Source organism: Harpia harpyja, chromosome 1, assembly GCF_026419915.1.
Source record: "Harpia harpyja isolate bHarHar1 chromosome 1, bHarHar1 primary haplotype, whole genome shotgun sequence".
NCBI lineage: Eukaryota > Metazoa > Chordata > Aves > Accipitriformes > Accipitridae > Harpia > Harpia harpyja.
In genome coordinates, this window is record NC_068940.1 from 45,503,561 (window position 1) to 45,525,010 (window position 21,450).

The 21,450-nt window shown below is 49.2% G+C and overlaps 1 protein-coding gene across 1 annotated transcript; it reads right to left on the reverse strand.

Moving 5' to 3' along the window:
* Positions 1-1,019: 1,019 nt before the first annotated feature.
* Positions 1,020-21,433, reverse strand: LOC128143803 (endoplasmic reticulum-Golgi intermediate compartment protein 3-like). Its single transcript, XM_052791967.1, is given in 8 exon segments — positions 1,020-1,720; positions 4,344-4,408; positions 6,730-6,826; positions 11,600-11,847; positions 18,964-19,083; positions 20,403-20,490; positions 21,132-21,255; positions 21,372-21,433. Coding segments are annotated over 8 exon segments (945 nt in total). The 3' UTR covers positions 1,020-1,579.
* Between the last annotated feature and the right edge of the window lie 17 nt (positions 21,434-21,450).

Genomic DNA, 21,450 nt, shown 5'->3' on the forward strand with positions numbered 1-21,450 from the left:
GGAACGGGACAGACTGCAAGCAGCGAGAGAAAAACCGGCATGGCAGAGAAAAGTTCAAATTTACAGGACAACGAACTCTGTGAATTAAGCTTTATTTCATGAGCACGTGAAGAAATACAACACACACACACGACAAACAGGGCTCGGTCCCCTTTGCCCGGACTACTCTCTTATGTGAATTCACTGAGGCACTACTCAAGCCATGACGTTTCATAACTTACAACCCGTAACACTTAAAGTCGCAGGATTGGGGGGGGGGGGGGACACGACAAAAAAAAAACCAAAAAACCCACCAAAAAAAGACTTTGTTTTTCCCTAGTGGGAGTGCTCATCCTTCCTCCTGCGTCACCGTGCGGGCGTCCCCTGTATCACACTGTGAAGCACAAAAGCCTCAGCAGTCCAGCTGCTGTTGAATCTCCTTCAAAGGCTTTTTGGCTAAGCTGATGTTTTATACCTTCCAGCTTGGAAGTCTGGTCTATACCATTTCCAAAAGTCAGCAGATTCTGACAATACTGCCAGGCAAAGATGCTGGCTGCAGGAGACAGCCAGCTGCAGGTGCTAATGGCTGCATCATGGCCCTTTAGCTCTTTCTGGCCACCTGTGCTGCCTACCTGGTGCTCTCCCTTCAACCCAAAGGCGCTGCTCCCAGCATACATCAGGCCTTAGCGTGAGCTGGGCTAGCCAAAATCTGAGCAGGAGTTGAGTGAACAGTCACACTCCACCCCTTGGTGTAGTCAAACATCTAGCAAACCCGCTGCTTCGGCGAGTGGAGGTACTGTTACTCCTCTTGCCTCGCCTCCGGGGATCTGAGGCAGCGCCAGAGCTTACAGCCTTCAGGCAACCGTTAGTCTCCTATTGCTATGCCGTGCTAATCACGATCCCAGTATCGGACCGAGTCGGAGACCTAAGCACAGTGTGGACGCTTGTTTTATCAGTGTAAGAATGTACATCCCAGCTCCTGAACCCTACTGCATCCCTTGACGGCGGTACTGGCAGTAGCAGCAGTCGCCAGACTCCTCTTCCACGTGCTTTTATGGCTCTGGTACGCCCTGGTCTCCCTGAGGAGGTGAATCTTCGCAGGTGTTCAGGGCAAAATGCCTGTAAGATTTACGCGAGTAAAGTACACGGTGCTCAGCTCTGGCAAGTGAGCCGAGCATACCGCTGAAGCCATCAAGTTACACCTTAAGGGTGTTTTCACCAGGAAGCCTCGGCGCCTGAAGTTCTGTTGCTACAGATAACGGATTGAAGCCCCTTCCCCCTGTGACTGTTGTGTCTGCCTGCACTGTGGACCTACTCCAGCAGTTCAGCAGGAAAATGGAGGTGCTCTGCTCAAAGAATCGTCCTCAAATGGCTTGTTGAATTAATATGCTTCAGGTAGTAGCAGAAAAGCCCCAATCCCTTTCAGATGTTCACACGGAGAAGAAGGGCATCCGGGAGTGCCTCTTCCTCTCCACCGACTGGGAAGGGGCTCGGATGGCTTTCAGGCATTTGCACTGTCGCGTCTAAGCGAGGATGGAGCCTTAAGCTATGCAAAATGGCAAAAATCAATGGAGGGTGATGACGTAGATTGAAATGTCTCTTACCTGTGTTTCTCTGTCAGCTTCACCACCATGGGCAAAAGTTCATATAGCACAAATACACCAGGCAGACCCTGGTCTCCCAGTAGCCCGTTGGCTATCTTCTCATGTCGTGTAACTGAAAACGGCTTAGTCCCTACCACCTAGCAGGAAACAAACACAGCAAACGTCGTTTCGTTAGCGAGGAACAGGAAAGGCTACTAAAACATGAGTTCAGTGAACCGTAGCAGTGTAGCCCTGCCCACTCACTTGTGTAAGCACTGACAGTGCTTACAAAGGGTCATAAAAAAAGCACCATCAGGATCGAGTCTATTTTTCCTACAGGCTATCAGTTAAAGCCCCAGCTAGCCCAAAGAATGAGTGATGCATCAGTCCCCAGGCTGGACTGTTTTGGTCTCTGCTGGCAAGTAACGGCACAAGCTGTTCCTCTCGACCTCAACCCCAAGTCCACGTCACCTTCCACCAAAATGCAGTCCACCCAAGCATGCTTCCGGAGACAGCACCGGTAGGAGAAAGCCATATATATATGCAAGAGTGAGAAAAACGGAAGCAATACATAAAGGCAGGAGAGTGCCAGGGCTGCAGAAGGACACAGATTGCCCATCTTTATATAAACGAAGATCACCCTGCAGCATTCTCCTGCACCCTGCCATTCTTCTACCCGTTGCCCATACCAGTCCTATTCTTAGAGCAAATCAATTGGGTTTCTGTAAAATGACATTATGTTCCCCTATTGACATTATCCCTAAAATGACGTTATTATCCCTAATAAGCTATCTGACACAAATTACGATCCAAGCTGAGAAAGATACTATCCAGTTTCTTCACCAAATTCCACATTTCGGGGTTCCAAGTACTGAATGCATAACACAGCCCCTGGCATCCATCTGGCAGCACACTTGGATCCATAATTACCCTAAGTCTGAGCATCACGGTCTGCATGGATTCCCCTCCCGGTGACTAATAAAAAGCAACTCTTTTGACAGGAGAAGTCCTTTGAAAACTGAACAGCAGCTCTACAGTAGCGTGCGAGATCGCATCAAGAGAAACAGAAGCCATGGGATACTGGGAGGTGGCCCTAAGAACAGGGCTCCGACTAACTATCCTTTGTACTTCAGGAATTTCAATCATCCACAAAAACTGCAGAGGCATCCTGAACCCAAGCAGAATGAGCTTCAAACATGGTCTGAAGGTTCTCCCAATATCACCTCATAGCAAGTAACTTCCACCCAACTTCCAGGAAAGAACAGACGGGTCTTTTTGTCCTTTCTAGGCAGGGGACTGAAGAAAGAGTGGTCCACATAAGGATTTATCACATGAGAACCAAGTCTCGCAAACAGTTTCAAACTTTAGGGCAGGTGAAAAAATACAAACTATGCCTACCTTTCAATGGCTTCTCTCAGACCGCTCTGCCCACGCTGCTCTAGGATAGCTTCGCTTGAAGGTCTGCATTGTACCTACCGTGGCCGTGTGGCTCCTCAGATTTGTGGCTCCTACGCAGCCTCCGACATAACTAATAATCTGCCAGTGATTCACATTTCAGAGCGCCGAAAGCAAACATGAAGGCTGCGTGGATGTGCAGTAGTATGTTGTTCCGATTGCAAGGATATGTGGTACCTGCCCGAGAGCGGGATGCGTTTGGGTGAAGAGCCTGAGGTGGTAAGGGTTCCCAGTGCTGTGGGGTTTGCACAGCGTTATAAAACTGCGTAGGACAAGGGAGTCAAAATGTGGCGTAGTTTCATCCACAGGTAGATCAGTCCTTGCACTGAACGAGCCCCAGAAACACACTTGGGTTTCACCTCAGAGGAAACTGGTTTGGTGTTAAAGGGAAGCTGGGCACGGACCACCCATGCAGCGTAGAAGATACAGCACCAAAACCTGGGAGACAGCTAGGGAGCTAAGCCGTCTTGTACGTGAATGTTCACAGAGCTGCTGGGGCACGTGGCACCCGTCTCTTCCTCACTTAGGCTTAGGTAAGTACGCTGGGTAGCACTGGCGGTGAAGTCTGCACAACAGTCAAGCTGCTGCCTCTACTGGTGTTTTCTTTGCAAAAGAAACGTAACAGCTTACATCATTCTGCTGCCCTAAGACTACGGGGGCCCAAATAATGATAACTGCCAGGTTTGGTTTGGTTTGGTTTTTAAAAAGAGGTTCTCTGGAGATCCCCTACAGAATGATGATGGCAACCCACGTGAACGCTTCCAAACCAATGAAAGAAATCACAGTTCTTTCTGCTCCCTCAGGCTGGCTTCAGAGGAGAGCATAAGTTTGTCTGTGTTCGCAGGATCTTCGTCTCACCCTGGTATCTCCTTGGTAATTTATTTCTCCTACCTGTCCCAAAAGAAGGGCATATTCTGAAAGCAGGGCTGGAAATCCGACCACGCTCTTTTGGAGGCTAAAGGAGTTTTTAAATCGGAGACAAGCTGATCTTGGGTTATTCTCCAAAGAACATTTTTAGGATCTCCCTGCTGCTTTGACTTCTCCTGAGCATGCACTATGAGGGATTCGTGGGGGAACATGATCAAAGTGGCGTGGTCACTTTGATCTAGGTGGGATGGAAGACGCAGAAATCTGCTTCGTCGCTGCTGTAACATTACAGGTAACATTACACCATAGAAATTGTTATTCTTGCTGGGGTGGTGATCTGAAGAAAGTCAAACAGATTGTGTCGCTTCCACCAGAGGCCAGATATGGTCAGCGTCAGAATATGAGGAGAAAGTCTGAAGGCTTTCACTTGCCAAAGCAATAGGGAAAAAAGGTACTTACTTCACCATCTACTTTCATATACACCCTGGGGACCGCTTTGACAAAACGCTGAAACATCGTGGAAGCTATAAGCAAAGACAGAGAGACACAATTAATAACCGGTGAAGAGCTGCGAAGCTTAACCGACACGTTCGGTAAACACAAGCTGGTTTTGTTCAACTTGTCAGGGAACATCTTTCTGCACAACAGCTCCTGGAGGTTTTCAAGGACAGTAAAGTTAACGCCTGACACGAGTTTTCCTTTTGCCAAAGTGAATCTCGTTCCTGTTCCAACCAAAACCAAAACCAAAACTACTGGCATTTTGGCCTTGACTAAATGGAAAACTTTCTAACAAACCAGTTATCTTGCTATAGTCTCACCAGTACAACTTCTTGAAAATTCTTACTCTAGCACATGAAAACCTTTATATTTAACAGCATAGCCCTAAGAAAACATACTCAACTCTAAATGAGAATCCTCTATCAACGTCAATTAACACCGCAGTTTATTCCTGTAGAAGCATGGGTTTTGTAGTATCAGGAGATGAAAAGGAAGACCTGGATCAGTGAGGAGAAGAAAAAAAAAAAAAAAAAAAAAAAAAAGGAGAACTCCTCCTGCTGCCTCAGACCAGCCTGTTCCGTCAGTTCTCTTAAGGATAACGAAAGGCAGGAGTCGCTTTGAAAACCTGTTTTCTATGAAATTCCCTAACAGGAGAAGATTATTCATTCTCATTCTCATATATAGTCATTCTCATATATAAGATCTTTAGCTGGTCTGCAGTAAACGTAAATCTGACCTGCAATCTGCTTCTCCCACTTCTTTTCCAGGGCACGTCTTCAGTCCTAATTCCTCAAGAATGTGCCAACTGCTTCTCCGAGGCCCAGGATGGAAAGCTGCAGCCTACAGAGAGAATCTTACCAGCCAGCTACAGGCCCCCTCTCAGAAAAACTAGGGCATCACGATCGTATCGAGCATTATCACGCCTCTTCATTTTTCTGTATTTGATTTTAAGCACCATCCTTTGATTTGGGTCCAAGAATTAAAATCGATGGTGGAAAAATTTAAAAGAACGGATTCAGGTAGGATCAACAATCCTACCACCACCTCAAAGCAAACGACTTCTCTCTCCAAGCTTTATTAGCACAAACTTTGCGTAGAATAAGTCAACAGATTTAATAATAGAATGAGTTACCTGGAAAATAGGAGATGCAACAGAGCTGCTCAACAGGCCACGAACAGTGTTTCCAGCCTGCCCCCCTGTATAGCCCCAGCCAAGGATTGGTTTAAAACCTAGTCAAGCTAATCCGTAGAGACAGGTTGAACAAAAGACGAAAAATCAGCAAGAAGCAGGTGCTTTGCTGGCAAAACAGGCAGAGCTTGTAGAGATAGATGTGTAATAGTTAATGGAGCAACTTGAGGGTTTCTCAGAGTTGTGCAGAGATGGGACTTGAAGGCAAACTGAACAGGAGACGACTGCCCCGAGGCGGACCTTGAAATCTCAAAGATGAGAACTGGGACCAGCCAAGACGAGAGCGCTGAGGCAAGAACTAATTAAAGGGCTTTGATGAACGATAAGACCTGGGAACCGAGATTCGACTGGAAACTTACACAGATTTTGGACTGGGATAATGGGTGGTAAAAAGGTATATAAGACTGAGAAACTTTTGGAGGGTTGCCATTCACTGTGGCGGTGGCCCAACTCTGAGTTGTTAATAGAGCAAACCTAGAGAAACCCATGACTGAGAATTCTTTAACACTTTGCAGACTTCAGCGGATCTAAAAAAATGACTAATCTCTGCAGTGGCATATAAAGAGGTGCGGTCAGGATCTTTCACGGAAAATGCACACAAGCAGGCTTGCGTGAATAAACCAAGATTAGAGTTTGAGCAGCAGCAGCATGAGGACAGAATTGCCCTTCCTTCTCAAGCCAGCAAACTGGAGCTATCTAGGAAAGATCAGCACTATTTCAACTTCACTGCAGCTGTTCAGCTGCTACTGTTGGGTAGACCAACGTCAGGCAGACACCACGACATGACTCTCCACCAACTATTTTTTCTCTCTCCTGCATCTTCTGGTTACCTCCTACTGTGCACACTAGCTAGACAGGGCTCCCCCTGAACTACACCTGATGCAGGCGCTTAATAACGATGTGCTGTACCTGCTGTCGTGCCTCCACGAACACTGAAAAGACAGATCTTTCAGAAAGGTCACAGAATCAAAACACATTGGCACATTTGTTCCACGTGAATGGAGGCAGCTGTTCCAGAAAGAGCACAACGTGGAGGAGTCCATGTTTTACGCAACGCTGTCAGGGTTCTCGTGAAAGACTGGGAACTTTGCTCCTGTTCTCTTCTAACACCTACTAGTAGGGACACTTAAAAAGAGACTTCTCTCAGCAGGCTTTTACCTTGCTGCGCAGCGACATCCGTCCCGTCCAGAGGGTTCACAATGCCTGGATAATCCCTCCCAAACGAGAGATGCTCGATATAGTGCGTCATATTGATCTGAAACAGAAATGCTAATAACTCAAACAACTGCACAGCATCCACGGGGCAAGGTAAGGGGCCTAAAGTTAATTACTTGTATATGTTTCTGAGTGTGGCTCTGGGACAGAGACAGGTCCTCCCTTACTCTGCGCCTCCTAACAGTAAACTCCAAAGCCCTTGCTCTTCTTTTTTATTCATGGGAGATTCCAAGATGTGGGATTTCTCCTTCTCCTGCTGGAAATCCCCAGATCCCGCTGCCTCTCCCTCTCATCTACAGAGCAGGCTCTCCCGCCCGCTCCTCTCCCTGCCATAGAACCATGCTGTCAGCACCTCGGTGGCACAGGTACAGGTATCATCTGCTTTCCTCCCAGCACAAGGCAAACTCCAACAGATCCAGAAGCAGTTGTGAAAATGCCAACCCTAGAAAACCAGGAAGCACAGATTAAGGAGCAAGGCGCTCTCTGGAAGAGGGGAACAGCCTTGCCAAGCAACACGCAGATGTCCCAGAACATACTTCGGAGCCTTGTGTGAAAGCAGGTCCCAGGTTCTGCCCGCCCAGAGCCATAAAGCCAAATCCGGCCGGGATCAGTACACTAGGATCTCAACGTGGCAAAGGGAGGGAAATCCAGAAGGAAAACAGACCAAGAGAACCAGAACACCGTCTTGGGAACACTTACATTGTCAAGCCCAAAGCTCTGCAGATTGTCAACTGTAATTGAAACGTAGTTTAACAACGTAGTTCAGACTGCAATAACGAGCCTATCTATTTACCTTATGCTAGCTTATAAGGGAGCTCCTCTCATTTCCATTGCGATCTAAAATGGCAAGAAAATCACCTGCGTTTCTCTCTTGCTTCCAGTAGGGCATGTGATAGATAAAACTCCCCTCCTGACTTAGACTAGCCACTGCTACAGTGAAGGAAAGTAACTTTAACTTGGGGTTACTTCAGATCAGGTATTTCAGTCCTCACCTGAATGTATGCTTAATCTAGGGCAAAAACAAGATCCCAGGGGCAAGCCAGGAAAACTTCACTGTTATCTCAGTCGCCACCTGACACGCATAACTCCTCTAACTACTGTAAAACCCAGAGGCACAGCAGATCTAAACTAACCACTGAGCAGAGCACGTGCCTTAATATCACGTCCAAGTGCCCTCAAGAAACCATCCTCATCTTAGCAACTCTCAGCGCTCTGCCTATCAGCCCTGTTACTGGCTGCCCGGAGTACCCACAGGGACAGGAAAAGACTTTGCGGGGACGGCCTGAGCAGGGTATTTGCAAACCACTGGTGGGGCCAAGGCGAGCTCTCACCAGTGCTAGGATTTGGGGAATTTGGCCTGCCCCCTCTCTGCCCTTCCTGCACGCAGCAATATGACAACGCCGGCAGCACCACGTGCCCCCAGGAGGGATCTGGCAAAGATACGGGCAACGGGATATCTTTCGGTTGGCTACTTACATGACTTTATGCAGTGCCAGAAGCATCAGTCTCAGGATGAAAATACAGCTTGCAACTCAATTTCAGTATCGCTCCTACCAGGTTTACCCAAAGGCACACAGTCATCTTAAAGGAGCCAGAGACTGTGGCGCATTTTAACAGGTAAATTCACATGCTCAGGGAGCCAGACCTCGCCCTTCTTTCACCTCAGCAAAGAAAAACACACTTCAAAAATCGTGGGCTGTTATTTGAGGAGCCGATGGACTCAGATCGCCAAGGGCTGCTATTAACCAAGATTAGGAATGCTGCTCCCCTGAAGGGTTTCTGATATATGGCCTAGCACAAGACAAGCTGCAAAGCTGAACAACTGATTGGAACGAGCCTCTCCTTTAAAACATTTCTTTAACATGAGTGTGCTGTGAACTCTTTTTTTTTTTTTTCTCCATTAACAGCTTTCAATAAAACACCAGAAGCTTTACTTGTATCCCTATAAACCCCTTATAAACCCAAAGAGATATACATGCAAAACAGAGAACGTACAGTCAGAAAAGGAAATGCTAAGCCTAAGCTATACTCCTCCAAACGCCTCTGATGTAGGGAGAGGCCCTTGCATTTCACAGTTAAAACGTTCAATGCTCAGAAACTAAGGCTGCAGTCACTGCAGTTAACGCAATGGTTCTGCATTACAAAGAGCTCAGAGCTGCACTGGCTTCAGATATTCCTGTGGCTTGTCTCTGACAAGTGTGCAGACCTATCACTGCCACTAGCACAGTGGTTTGTGTGCCTGGGCTGGCAACTGGATCAAAGAACTCATTTGGCTTTAAAAAAGAAACTCCCACTAAACATTTGGAAATAGATGTGAAACGGTGGGCAGGGAAAGGAAAGAAGGGAGAAGTGGCCTTGGGATTATGCGACGCCATCTCTCTTAACGGTTACCAGCAACACCCTGCTTCATGCCGCGGTATTTTTTGCGCTTAAGGCAAGAGTTAAGTGGCTTGGCTGTCAGTGAAGTGTCAAGTCCCGCTGCCTTTTGTACAGACACCAGCAGGCTAACCTTCAGTTAATAACAAAGCGCTACAGAGATCCCAGCTCTGGTGGATCTGCATTTAAACTGGACCTACTGCCAAAGGAATAAAACAGTCTTTGTCCCCCCGTCTTTCTGTTGATGGCTCCTTCCTGTTCCACCCTCCTTTCGGTCATGAGCCACGTCAGAGAACCTAACAGGCCAAAATGTAAGTATTGCTTTATGTGAGGCTGTTCTTCCAGCCAGAGCCGCTCCAGAGTAAGGTTAGTCACGTCAGCTTTAACGCTTGGGTAGTCTCACATTCGTTAGCCTCTGAAGTGGGAGCTGAGTACTAGTAAGGCTGACAAATCTTACAGTACCAGAAAGCAGTACCAGAGAAATGCAAGGGCAGCACGTGACAAAGACCAGCCATTACCTAACCTGTTACACTAGGTTTACATCGCGCGTGACCCACTTTAACAGTTACGGCTATCCAAAACAAAAATTCCCCACAGTGCTCCGCCACGCCTTCCACAGATAAAACGCCAATTAATTAGTTTTTTATAAAACTCTTCTCCAATAAATGAGTTGCAACTCTGCCAAAACGCACGATTTACCTGTTCACTTTCTAAAACAGCGTTCCACCAGACCGCAGGTCGGTTTATCTCTGATCACTGAGGATGATGCCAAGCACGTGCGTATGTACCCTAGGTCGCACATAAACGTGTAGCTAGCCATAGTTTGCTTAACATAAAACAACAGGCTATTTAGCCTGCTTAGAGAAGAAACAGAACAGAAGAGCTTAAGACACTGTCAGCTAGGACCAGAGACTGGTATTTCTGAAGAAACATGAACACATTCCTTCCTTTCCGTAACTGCAGCTAAGTGCCGAGCTAGGTAAAATCAAGAGACCTGTAAAACTTCTTAAGTTTGTCAAGAAGTCTGTCTGGTTTTATATAACCTAGTTTTCTTCACCGTTTTAGTAACGCCGTTTTAAGAACTGCTGTCTATCTGAAGACTCCGCCCCATCTTGCATTTCTCACCTGAACAACCACAGAGCCTCCCTGGACTCCAAAATTCAGTCCTTTACCTGCAAAACAGCACTTACTGCCACTCAGGACTCTCTCAATCAACACATGAAGGCTGCAAGAAACCCAAGACACAGCTACCCAAACACGTTGCTCCAGGGTGAGCTAGGACACCAATTCTCAAACTGGGGATGAATTTTCTGGAGGAAAAATATCTTACAGCAGGAGCGCAGCGGCAGGAAGATGAGGAGCGGCATTAGGATGCATCGTGAAAAGGGGACTGAGGCAGGGAGCAACACAGAAAATGTTGCAGCGAGGAGAGGGAGTGAGCAAAGCCGAGAGCCTGAGCCCTCTACCAGACGTTACCGACTCAAAACATCACATCTCAACCTGTAATCACCATGATTAGGGTAAGAATTAGAGACCGAGGCAACAAAGGCAACCTCGTGGTTGGTGTCTACTGCAGGCCACCCAATCAAGGGGAGCCTACTGACGAAGCCTTCTTACTCCCGCTACAGGAGGCATCGTGCTCGCAGGCTCTTGTCCTGCTGGGGGACTTCAACCACCTCGACATCTGCAGGAAAAGTAGCACGGCGAGCTGTAGGCAATCCAGGAGACTCCCGGAGCGCACTGAGGGTAACTTCTTAAGCCAGGTAACAGACAGCCCGACCAGAGGAGATGTGATACTGGACCTGTCGGTCACCGACGCAAGCGAGCTAATCGGTGACATCAAGACTGGAGCCAGCCTGGGCTGCGGTGGTCATGCACTGGTGGAGTTCGCAGTCCTGAGGGATACGGGTCAGGCAAAGAGTAAAGTCAGGACCCTGAATTTTAGGAAAGCAAACTTCCAGCTCTTCAAGGAGTTAGTCTATAGGACCCCCTGGGAAACTGCCCTCAGGGTCAAGGGAGCAGAACAGAGCTGGCCGATCTTTAAGGACGCTTTCCGTAAAGCGCAAGAGCTCTCGATCCCCAGGTGGAAGAAATCAGGAAAGGAAGGCAGGAGACCTGCATGGATGAGTCGAGACCTGCTGGTCAAACCGAAGGGCAAGAAGGAAACGCACCGGCAGTGGAAGCAGGGACAGGTATCCTGGGCAAGTATAGGGACGCTGCCCAGTTGTGTAGGGATGGATGGGGCCAGGAAGGCCAAGGCGTGGCTGGAACTGAACTTGGCAAGGGACGCAAAGAATAACAAGAAGGGCTTCTACAGGTATGTCAGCCCGAAAAGGAAGGTCAAAGAAAGCGTACCCCCCTGATGAGCAAGACTGGCAAACTGGTTACAAGGGACAAGGAGAAGGCTGAGGTACTCCACAACTTCTTTGCCTCAGTCTTCACTGGCAGCCTCTCTTCCCACACCTCTCCAGGGGGTGGACCGCAAGACGGAGACTAGGGCAGCAAAGGCCCTCCCACTGTAAGAGAAGATCAGGTTCGTGACCACCTGAGGAACCTGAACATACATACGTCCATGGGACCTGACGAGATGCATCCCAGAGTCCTGAGGGAACTGGCTGATGGAGTTGCCAAGCCGCTCTCCGTGATATCTGGGAAGGCACGGCAGTCGGGTGAAGTCCCTGGTGACTGGAAAAAGGGAAGCATGACACCCATTTTTAAAAAAGGTAGAAAGGAGGACCCTGAGAACTACCAACTGGTCAGCCTCACCTCTGTGCCTGGGAAGGTCATGGAACAGATCCTCCTAGAAGCTATGCTAAGGCACATGTTGGACAGGGAGGTGATTCGAGGCAGCCAGCACGGCTTCACCAAGGGCAAGTCCTGCCTGGCCAACCTAGTGGCCTTCTGTGATGGAACGACTACACCAGTGGACGAGGGAAGAGCTACAAATGTCGTCTATCTGGACTTCCGTAAGGCCTTTGACACGGTCCCCCACAACGTCCTTCTCTCTAAATTGGGAGAGATACGGATTTGATGGGTGAACTGTTTGATGGACGAGCAATTGGTTGGACGGTCTCATCCAGAGGGTAGTGGTCAACGGCTCAATGTCCAGATGGAGATCGGTGACAAGCGGTGTCCCTCAGGGGTCCGTACTGGCACCAATACCGTTTAATATCTTCATCAATGACACCGACAGTGGGATCGAGTGCACCCTCAGCAAGTTTGCAGATGACGCCAAGCTGAGCGGTGCAGTTGACACGCCTGAGGGATGGGATGCCATCCAGAGGGACCTGGACACACTTGAGAAGTCGGCCCATGTGAACCTCATGAGGTTCAACAAGGCCAAGTGCAAGGTCCTGCACCTGGGTCGGGGCAACCCCCGCTACCAATACAGGCTGCAGGATGAAGGGATTGAGACCAGCCCTGCGGAGAAGGGCTTGGGGGTACCGGTGGATGAAAAGCCAGCAGTGTGCACTCACAGCCCAGAAAGCCAACCGTACGCCCAGGCTGTATCAAACGAAGCATGGCCAGCAGGTCGAGGGAGGTGATTCTGCCCCTCTACTCCGCTCTGGGGAGAGCCCACCTGCAGTACTGCGTCCAGCTCTGGGGTCCTCAGTACAAGACAGACATGGACCTGCGGGAGTGGGTCCAGAGGAGGGCCACAAAAACGATCAGAGGGATGGAACACCTCTGCTGTGAGGAAAGGCCGAGAGAGTTGGGGTTGTTCAGCCTCGAGAAGAGAAGGCTCTGGGGAGACCTTATCACGGCCTTCCAGTACTTAAAGGGGGCTTATAAGAAAGACGGGGACAAACGTTTTAGCAGGGCCTGTTGTGACAGGACACGGTGTAATGGTTTTAAACTAAAAGAGGGTAGATTCAGACCAGATATAAGGAAGAAACTTTTTACGATGATGGTGGTGAAACCCTGGAACAGGTTGCCCAGAGAGGTGGTAGACACCCCATCCCCGGAAACATTCAAGGTTACGTTGGACGGGGCTCTGAGCAACCTGATCTACTTGAAGATGTCCCCCTGCTCACTGCGGGGAAGGGGGCGGGCCGGGTGGACTACACGACCTTTAAAGGTCTCTTCCAACCCAAACTATTCTATGATTCTATGATTACCTTTAAAAAATCCAATGGCTTAACGAACCCTCGGAAAAACTCCTACTGAGCATTCCGAGATTAGCAGGCTTGGTGCACGAATTCCCAGGAGAAATTCTCTAGCCTGTTGTACAAATGAGATTAAGTGAGATCATCACCCCATCTGACTTCAACAGGCAGAAGTCGCTCCAACACGTCACCACGTCCTCCTCAATTACATTATCTGCACAGAGCAACTAATAATCCCCCAGCACATTATCTCCAATGCTGGTATGTTAAAATCGTTTAAGACAAAGATTCTCAACCTTTTCCATCTGGTGACCTCCTTTACCACAGAAGAGTGACCTGGCACGGCTCTCCTTTCAGCTTTCAGGAAATCTTCTCCGATCCCAGCCTAGATCAACAGCTCCTCCCAAAGGAGATTTATGCGCACAGCAAGTAACAGAAATTGGTTAGCTCTGTAGTAAAACGGGTTGGGGGCGGGGCGGGGCGGGGGGGAAGGATACAGCAACACTGACTCTCAACAGCGTGCACTGCAAAAACGAGCAGAGCAGGAGAGAAGAGAGAAATATTCCGATCCTTACAATGAAAAGACACAGAGATTCAGACAGAGCAGCGCTTAAAACTCGTACCAAAAAGGGGAAGAGCAACAGCTTTGCCAGTGTGCTTTCTAGGCTATATAAAATGACTCCCTAGCTAGCCAAAGGGCTAATATATGGACAAGCAATCATCTACAGAGAAACAAAAATGCAGGCATTAACCGCTAAAAGGAAAAACACAGTGGCATGCCCATATACGTTAAGTGAGCTCTAAAGCAGCACGCCAGATAACAATGCTGGTTATATTTAGACTCTTTCCCAGTTCTTAAGGGAACAGAAAGGTCATTTTAGGAGCAACCAAAGCTATCCAGAAGTGCACTCGAGGTTTACATTCACAACATGTTAACATTCAAAGCTGGGTAACAAGTTTTTGTTCTTAATCGGTCCTGTGCTGCTTTTGTCACACCTGATGCACAGAGAAGGCAGCGTACCACGAGGCTGTTTTGTTCCTTCTGCTGCAAGATCCCAACAGAGGCGAATACCTGGAAGGATGGGGGGGCAGGAGGAACCTATGTTTGGACGACATACCTCAAAGGAGGTTAAGTAACCTCCTTTTTTGTTTGTTTCGGAAGACCGTTCACGTATATTCAACGCTCTGCATGACTAACCAATAACTGTCACAGACTTACACCTCCTCAGAGATGGGCCTCTGAATCCTTCACACAGCAGTTTCGATCCACTTTGCCACATGCTACGTCCCTGGCGGGGCTTCTACAACAGCAGGTTTTGTGGTACGGAGAAGCTATGGAAGGTACGGAGAGCCTCCAGGTGGCTGCTTGACAAACCTTAGGCATTCCCAGCAACTGGTACGACTTGAGCTCTGGCGGATTATAGCCCAGTGACAAACGGAAACGTCACGTTTGCGGTCTCCAAAACGAGCTTGATACAACTGCAAAACAGCTTGTCCGTCTGCACAGAAACGGGTGAGACCTTGCGTCTTTCAGCACCGAGACAACCAAACTCCGAAAGGAGTTTACCAGCGTAAAAAGGAAAGCCTGCTGAGGATGAAATAAGAATCTCAGCCTCCGGTATTCAGTGTGGGGATGAAAACGGTTAATTCCCCGGCAGACGCTACTTTGGGACAGAAGTTAAGAGTGAGCTCACACAAACACCCTCTGTGGAAGGAATACTGTACAGGTGATCCGCCAGAGGATTTGGATCTCCTCCACGCTGAAACGGCGTCCTCGACTGATGGAGACTGAGTTTTCTTTCTTTGCTTCTGTGTTTTTTTCTGGACCAAAGAAAAAGCTGAAGCCTGGAATCATGAATCCCTCAAGATGCAAACACCTCTGCGGAAGGACGCAACTTGACAGATGGGACAGACCAAGTCACTACAGAGACAATAAGAGCGAGGGACAGTCCAGAACCTATGGGCTACCACGGATCCATTCTTACAGAAGAATTCTTTGCAGGTAGGAGGAATGAGAAACACCAAATGACACCCGTTGTTCGTGCGAGCGATAAATGCCTGGTCTTCGCTCCCGTAAGGATGCAAAGCCTGCAGCAGAAGTGAGAAGGCAAAGCCATAACCAGGTTTCATTCCAAGACGGCTCACGTAACGGTGAAATAATTTACACGGCTCCCCTCTGGACACCAAATAACCCCAGAAAAGATGCCGTTTGATGAGATACAGCCTTTGTGCTGCTGCAAAGGTAGTGCAATTTGCGCTGCCCTTAAACAGGCACGTGCACAAACTAGACAACCTAACTCTGCACGGTCTTAACAATCGTGAGCACAGCTTCCAAAGGCAGACCAAAACCACAACGGTTCTCATCATTCTCTCAACACGGGCCCAGGAGGATTTCATTGCACAGACCTTCACAGACACTTTCGAAAAAAACACGCGTGCAACATAACTGTATTAATTCAAGTGCTAAGAAGATACAAAAAGGTGTAAAGGTTACCGCACGTCCTCCGACTCTGCCCCGTAACAGCTCTCGCAGCGACCCACATCCAAAGAACTTGGATCAAACACTTTTTCTTCTTCTTTCCCCAGCTCCAAGACAAAAGAAGATGCAAAGCGACGAGGCGTGACTAGAAACACTATCTTGTACTCTTGTTCCGTTCTGGGCGCAATAACTGTTCCACACACGAACGCAACGATTCTGTGTCGGAAGCTGCGCGTCCTGCACCCAAAGCCCACCCGGAACGGTATGCGCAGAGCCTGTTGAGGTGCGAAGTAAGACCAAGAAGCAGAGTGGCATTTGTCTTCTCAAACGCACCCTCCATACCAAGAACTGGCTATCTGTAAGCCTCGCTGGAGCGCTGATCAGATGTTACTTGCCTAAAGGCTTTGCTAAAACATTGTCTACTTCAGACAATGTCGCACAGTAAATGGCGGCAATTGTAACAGGACCTGTTACACAAACAAAATTTTAAATAGCAGGCAACAGCAGGCAACAGTGCACAACGCACAATCCTGTCCCAAGACGTGTAGGGAACACGGTTACACATTGCTGTGAAACAAGATCAGAGCCAGAGTCTCCCGAATGGAAAATTGGCACCCAGTCCTCCAGGATGACAATGCTGACAAGGCACACACGTTAACCCCTGCTCACTAGAAGTCTCCAAGGAATTTCTACCTTCTTCGTGACTTAACGATTCTGACAACGTCTGTGCCATGTGTGTGCTGAATGCGCAGCCGCAGTACGGCTGGGGCACGAACTCATGGAAATTCATGGTCTTACGTGCAGAAGGCTGAAGAGGGACAAAACCATTGGCTCTTATAATAAGAGGCCCCCTTAAAAGCAGGCCGTTTCAACGCACAAACCCTGAAGGACAGGACCAAGTCTCTTGCGTTACAAAAGCCCTCTAAGGCTCGCTATCCAGGCGTGGCTGCACTCCCCTCTATAAGCCTTGAAAAGGTGGCTCCTTGGATCACTAACGCTGGGGAAGGGGACAAGGTACATAGTCAGACACTGCTGAGGGGATAAAACATTATCAGGGCCCTGTCTGTTGAGACTGGGGGGTATAACAGGCGGACGGAAGCAAGCATTAAACACGTCTGTATTTCGTACTAGCCACAGAAAAAAGAGATTTTAGTTGGAAACTATGAAACGGGCATCAAAATCAGTCATTACCCTTATTTCTTTAATCACATACTTTATGGCAGTGACGCTCAAGCAAATAAGAGCTTTTAGGAAAATATCCCCTTTAGTAAACAACCGTGCGAGACTTTCTTTCTAAAGCTCGCAACATTCAAAGCAGTTGAAAGCGCACTTAAGAATTCACTGTTCAAAAAGCGGTACGGCTTTTAATCTCGTAATTACACTCAAAGACAGCGTCAGGAAGAATACAGCTAAATAATCGCGACGCTTTGTCAAAGCCACGATTCCCGCCACTTCAACAAGAACACCTGTACGATACACGGAGTCTTTCAAGACACAGCAACCAGCAACAGCTTTTTAAATGGAATCAGTAGCTGCCTGTTGAGTTGTCGCAGAGACAGCATCCAGAGGGAATGCACACAGTCCGGATACTATAAAGAAACTGCAGTGCATAGAACTCTACACCGCAGGGTTTCTTGCCGCTGACACGGTCCTCAACTTGCACGCAGATACGATACGTGAAATTGGAAGACTCTGTCCACGGTAAAAGGAAGGAAACGATAAGAACCACCAATAAAGAATTCAATCATGTCTTGTCATTCAATGGAAAGGAGTAAGACGACATCCCAAGCACAGAATGCAACCTACCATAGAAATCATCCAGCTATTAACTATCTTAATGTAACTATGATTAGGAGAAGCCTCCAGATGCTACTCCGTAAAATTTGGGTATGCTTTACTAAATTTAAGGTCAATACTGCTACAGCTGCCATTTAAGTAACTGACTGAAGGTCAGCGTTACTAATAGAAACTGATAATCGCAGAGTTTAATGAAGACGGGTGGATACTTCTGACCTAACCTGCAACACGGGTGATGGAAACCAAACTAGCCGCGTGCTTTTTCCAGACAGCGGAAGAAATTGCTTGTTGCCTGCAATGCATCTGATCTCTTCTGAAATGCCTCTTCCAGGCGAGACCGTTTGCTCCTTACGAGTTTCTCCTCCTCTCCATTGATTACACAAGGAGCCAGAGCAACCGGTTCCGACGGAGTAATGCCAATGGAGACTGGCAACACAAGTAAGGCAGGAGGCCTACATGCGTTAACAGAGAATTAGATACAGAAAAGCTGGTTTTGTCCCCGGGCATTACATTTGTAACGCCACAACCTCTGAATACAGAAAGGCTGCTAAGCGAACACAGCAGTAACAGCGCTATCACCACATTCCCGTGGCAGCAGGAGAAACTCCCGTACCTACCAATCGTTCAGCTCTTGGCTTAGTTTAGCCTTGCAACTTCAAGAACAGAAAAGTTCAATCCGAGTGATACAAATCAACAAATTCAGTTCACGCCGACACGTAGAACTACACCATCTCCCCGAAAAAGTAATAAGGAGCTCGTGTTTTGGAAAGGAAAAGTCAGGACAGTATTACTGTTACATTGCAACACTTTGCCAGAACCCTTTCTGGTTTGTATCGAAGCGCAACGATGAGTCACAACACGAAACGAATGTAAAGGAGAGGTTTACGTAGCCAAGGACCGCTTACAACAACCTGTAACCGATAAACCAACTAAAATATATTTATCTAGGTAGGCATTAACACACACAAAGTAAATGTAGTAAGGTGCAAGCTTGGGCTTAAGGGTCGAGTCACTGGAGCCTTCCCTGGAGAGAGGCTCTTTCCTCTAACCAGGTCGTCCCATTTGCCAGCCCACCGCGATTTAAAGGCACAACCCAAGCCAAGTTTTGCCAGAACAGCTGCTTGATGCCTAGTCGTAAAAGACCATTCATGCAGCAGCTTTACTCCTGAAATGCATCCGTGAGTCCTCGTCGTAATTTCAGAGGGACTAGGCAAAGATCTGCCTCGCAAAAGTTGCCAGTATAACAGGAGCTCGCCCCATCTGCCAGTTTAATAGAGTTGTGTGCTATAAACTCTTCAAAAGCTTGTGGTCTTTAAATGCTCTTCAGCTGTCACTTGTTCCCGTGAATCTCAAAACAGGCATACGGTGATGGAAAGACAACGAGAGCGTCCACCCAAGAAAGGCAGAATAGCACCTTACCGTGGCTCTCGGCCTCCGGGGTCACACGATTGCCAGCTTTATCCAAACGTTGTTCAAACAGATTGTGCTCTACATCCAGCTGCTGCTCTCCTGCTACGTTCCTGGCATCGATGCTCAACTCTGAAATCAGTGAGCAAGGAAAGTGGTCTATAAACACACATTTGTTATGGCCTGCGGCAGGCTGAGGAAGCATTCAGCCAGTGAAAATACAGACTCTTTCAGCGAGGGCGATAAGAACGTGCCAAAGCGGAAGAGCGCGTATGGCTGGGGACGAGTGACGTACAGGGAATAAAACGCACGTTGCAGCACCCTGAACGACCCTTCCAAATACGGGGTCGGGTTTGGTGCACCAGAAGGACTGTTTCCAGCTGCCCAGAAAGCGTTACCCTGAAAGGTAATGCACTTAAGGCAAAAGAAACCAAAACCAAACCCCTCAAAGCCCATAACCATTGCCAGGAGTACAGGAGTTAAGCTTCAAACTGGTTGAAAGCTGCCTCCTACCTCTACCCCCTCACCCTTCCCCCTTCACCATCACCACATTTCCTCGTGACCCCTCTTCACAAAGAAGACTGAGAAGGTCTGGGGTCTCGGCCTGGTATCGAAGCACCGTGATGCGCTTGCCGGCTACATGCTACAGGCTCCCTTAGAAGACTGACAGCTTCTCTGCACAAAACAGCAGGGGCTTCCAAACTCTCTGGCCTTCCCGCGCCCTTTTAAACGTGAGGAAGGCAAAGACCAACAATATCTCGGGTGGTCACAAGGAAGTCAGACTCACTACCTTTAGAGCCCAACGCACTACCCAAAGGAATTACCGCAACAGAACAAGAGGCAGGGAAGATTAGCGGACAGTCGGATAACGTGCACCGCAGCGGTACGCAGGAAGACTTGCAAAATTTTCCCTCACTTCACCCTGCAGCTTTGTTTGGAATTTAGTTAAAAGGTAATCCGACTACTAACGCTCACTCCGATTTTAAAAACTTGGGAGAAAGGTTATCACGTGGCGTTGGCGCTACAGTCAGAACTGAAGTACAAAAACCACGGAAAAGTTGCGCCTCGCCAAGTAACTTCCAAAGGAGACTCTAAAGTGTTTCAGCAACAGTACAGTCAAATCTCGAGTCCCAAGCGAACACCGAACGCTGTGCCAGCCTTTTCAGTATGACCGAGCTCTCTGACAAAGTACCACACCAAACAGAAACGTAAGCGGGTTTATACCTTAGCCTCACGTATCATCTCGAAACAGAATACAGCCTGCCTGGAAGCGCTGGTTTAAGCGCTCAGCGGGCCTGCCTGGAATCGCTGCGTAACCACCAGGGATCACCAATTCCTCCCTGTCCGTGGCCCAAGCAGCAGTGCAGCACTCGGAAGCACCGGGCACACCGAGCCTGTCGGGCCCTCGGCAAGTATGAAAATTATCCCCAACGTTCAGAAGGCTGACTCACAAGCACAAGGCACGTGCGGAAGAATAACATCGAGACTGATCTTCGGTTTAGCTCCCCTTGATTTGTCAACGCGCAGTTCCGGATGAACCTAGGCACAAGGGAAAAACAGAGAGTCCTCTTTCACTTGGAAGACAATCAAAAGGCCTCTTTCTTTCCCTCGACTGCTCTGGCTCACCAGCTGATTTTTAAGACGTGGGATTCAAGAGACACCTGAGCTGCTGCCTCCCACCGTAGCCAAGCGCTTGCCGTTTCTAACGCTTTTTTTTAAGAAAGGTAGTAACTTGGGAATCTTAGAACCTGCGGTGGGCACGGGGGCTCTCGCGCTTGCTTGCTTGCTTGCTTGCTTTCCTTTGTATTGCCTGCTTGTAGGCGGCAGAGACAGCGAGAAGAGACTCTGAGACGCTCTCCTGCCACAGCGTTACAGGAAGCCACAAGCCACCCTTGGCGCCAAGCGGCTTTCGGGGGAGGGCAGCCCGCTCCCGGCCTCAAGGCCACCAGCTCGGAGAAAGAAAAAAACCCCACGCAGATCTGCGGCGGGTGAAGCTGCCGCGTGGGCAGCCCGCAGCAGGCGGCGGAGGAGGCGGCGGCTCGGCGCGGGGGCGGAGGCACGGCAGGCCGCCCCGGGCCGCAGGGCCGCCCCGGCCAGAAGCAGCACCGCGAGGCGGGGACGGGCCGGGCCGGGCCGGGCCGGGCCGGCCCCCCGCCGCCGCCGCCGCCGCCGCTACTCACCTCCTTGGTGAGGTAGTACTGCAGCTCCGAGAAGAAAAGCAGCACCACGATGAGCCCGCTGACAACCGTCACTGCCGGGGAGACGAGAACCGCCGTCAGCCCCGCCGGGCGCGCCTCGCCTCGCCTCAGTCCCGCCTCAGCCCGCCCGCCGCCGCCGAGCGCCGGCCCGCAAGGCCCCCCCGCCGGCCGCCGCCCCACGGCGAGGCCCGGGCCCGCCCGCCGGCCCCCGGCCGCCCTCACCCAGCGCGCCCCCGCACGTCTTGACCCGAAAGTCCTCCAGGGTCTTGTCTTGGGGAAGGCATCGAACCGCTTCAGCCGC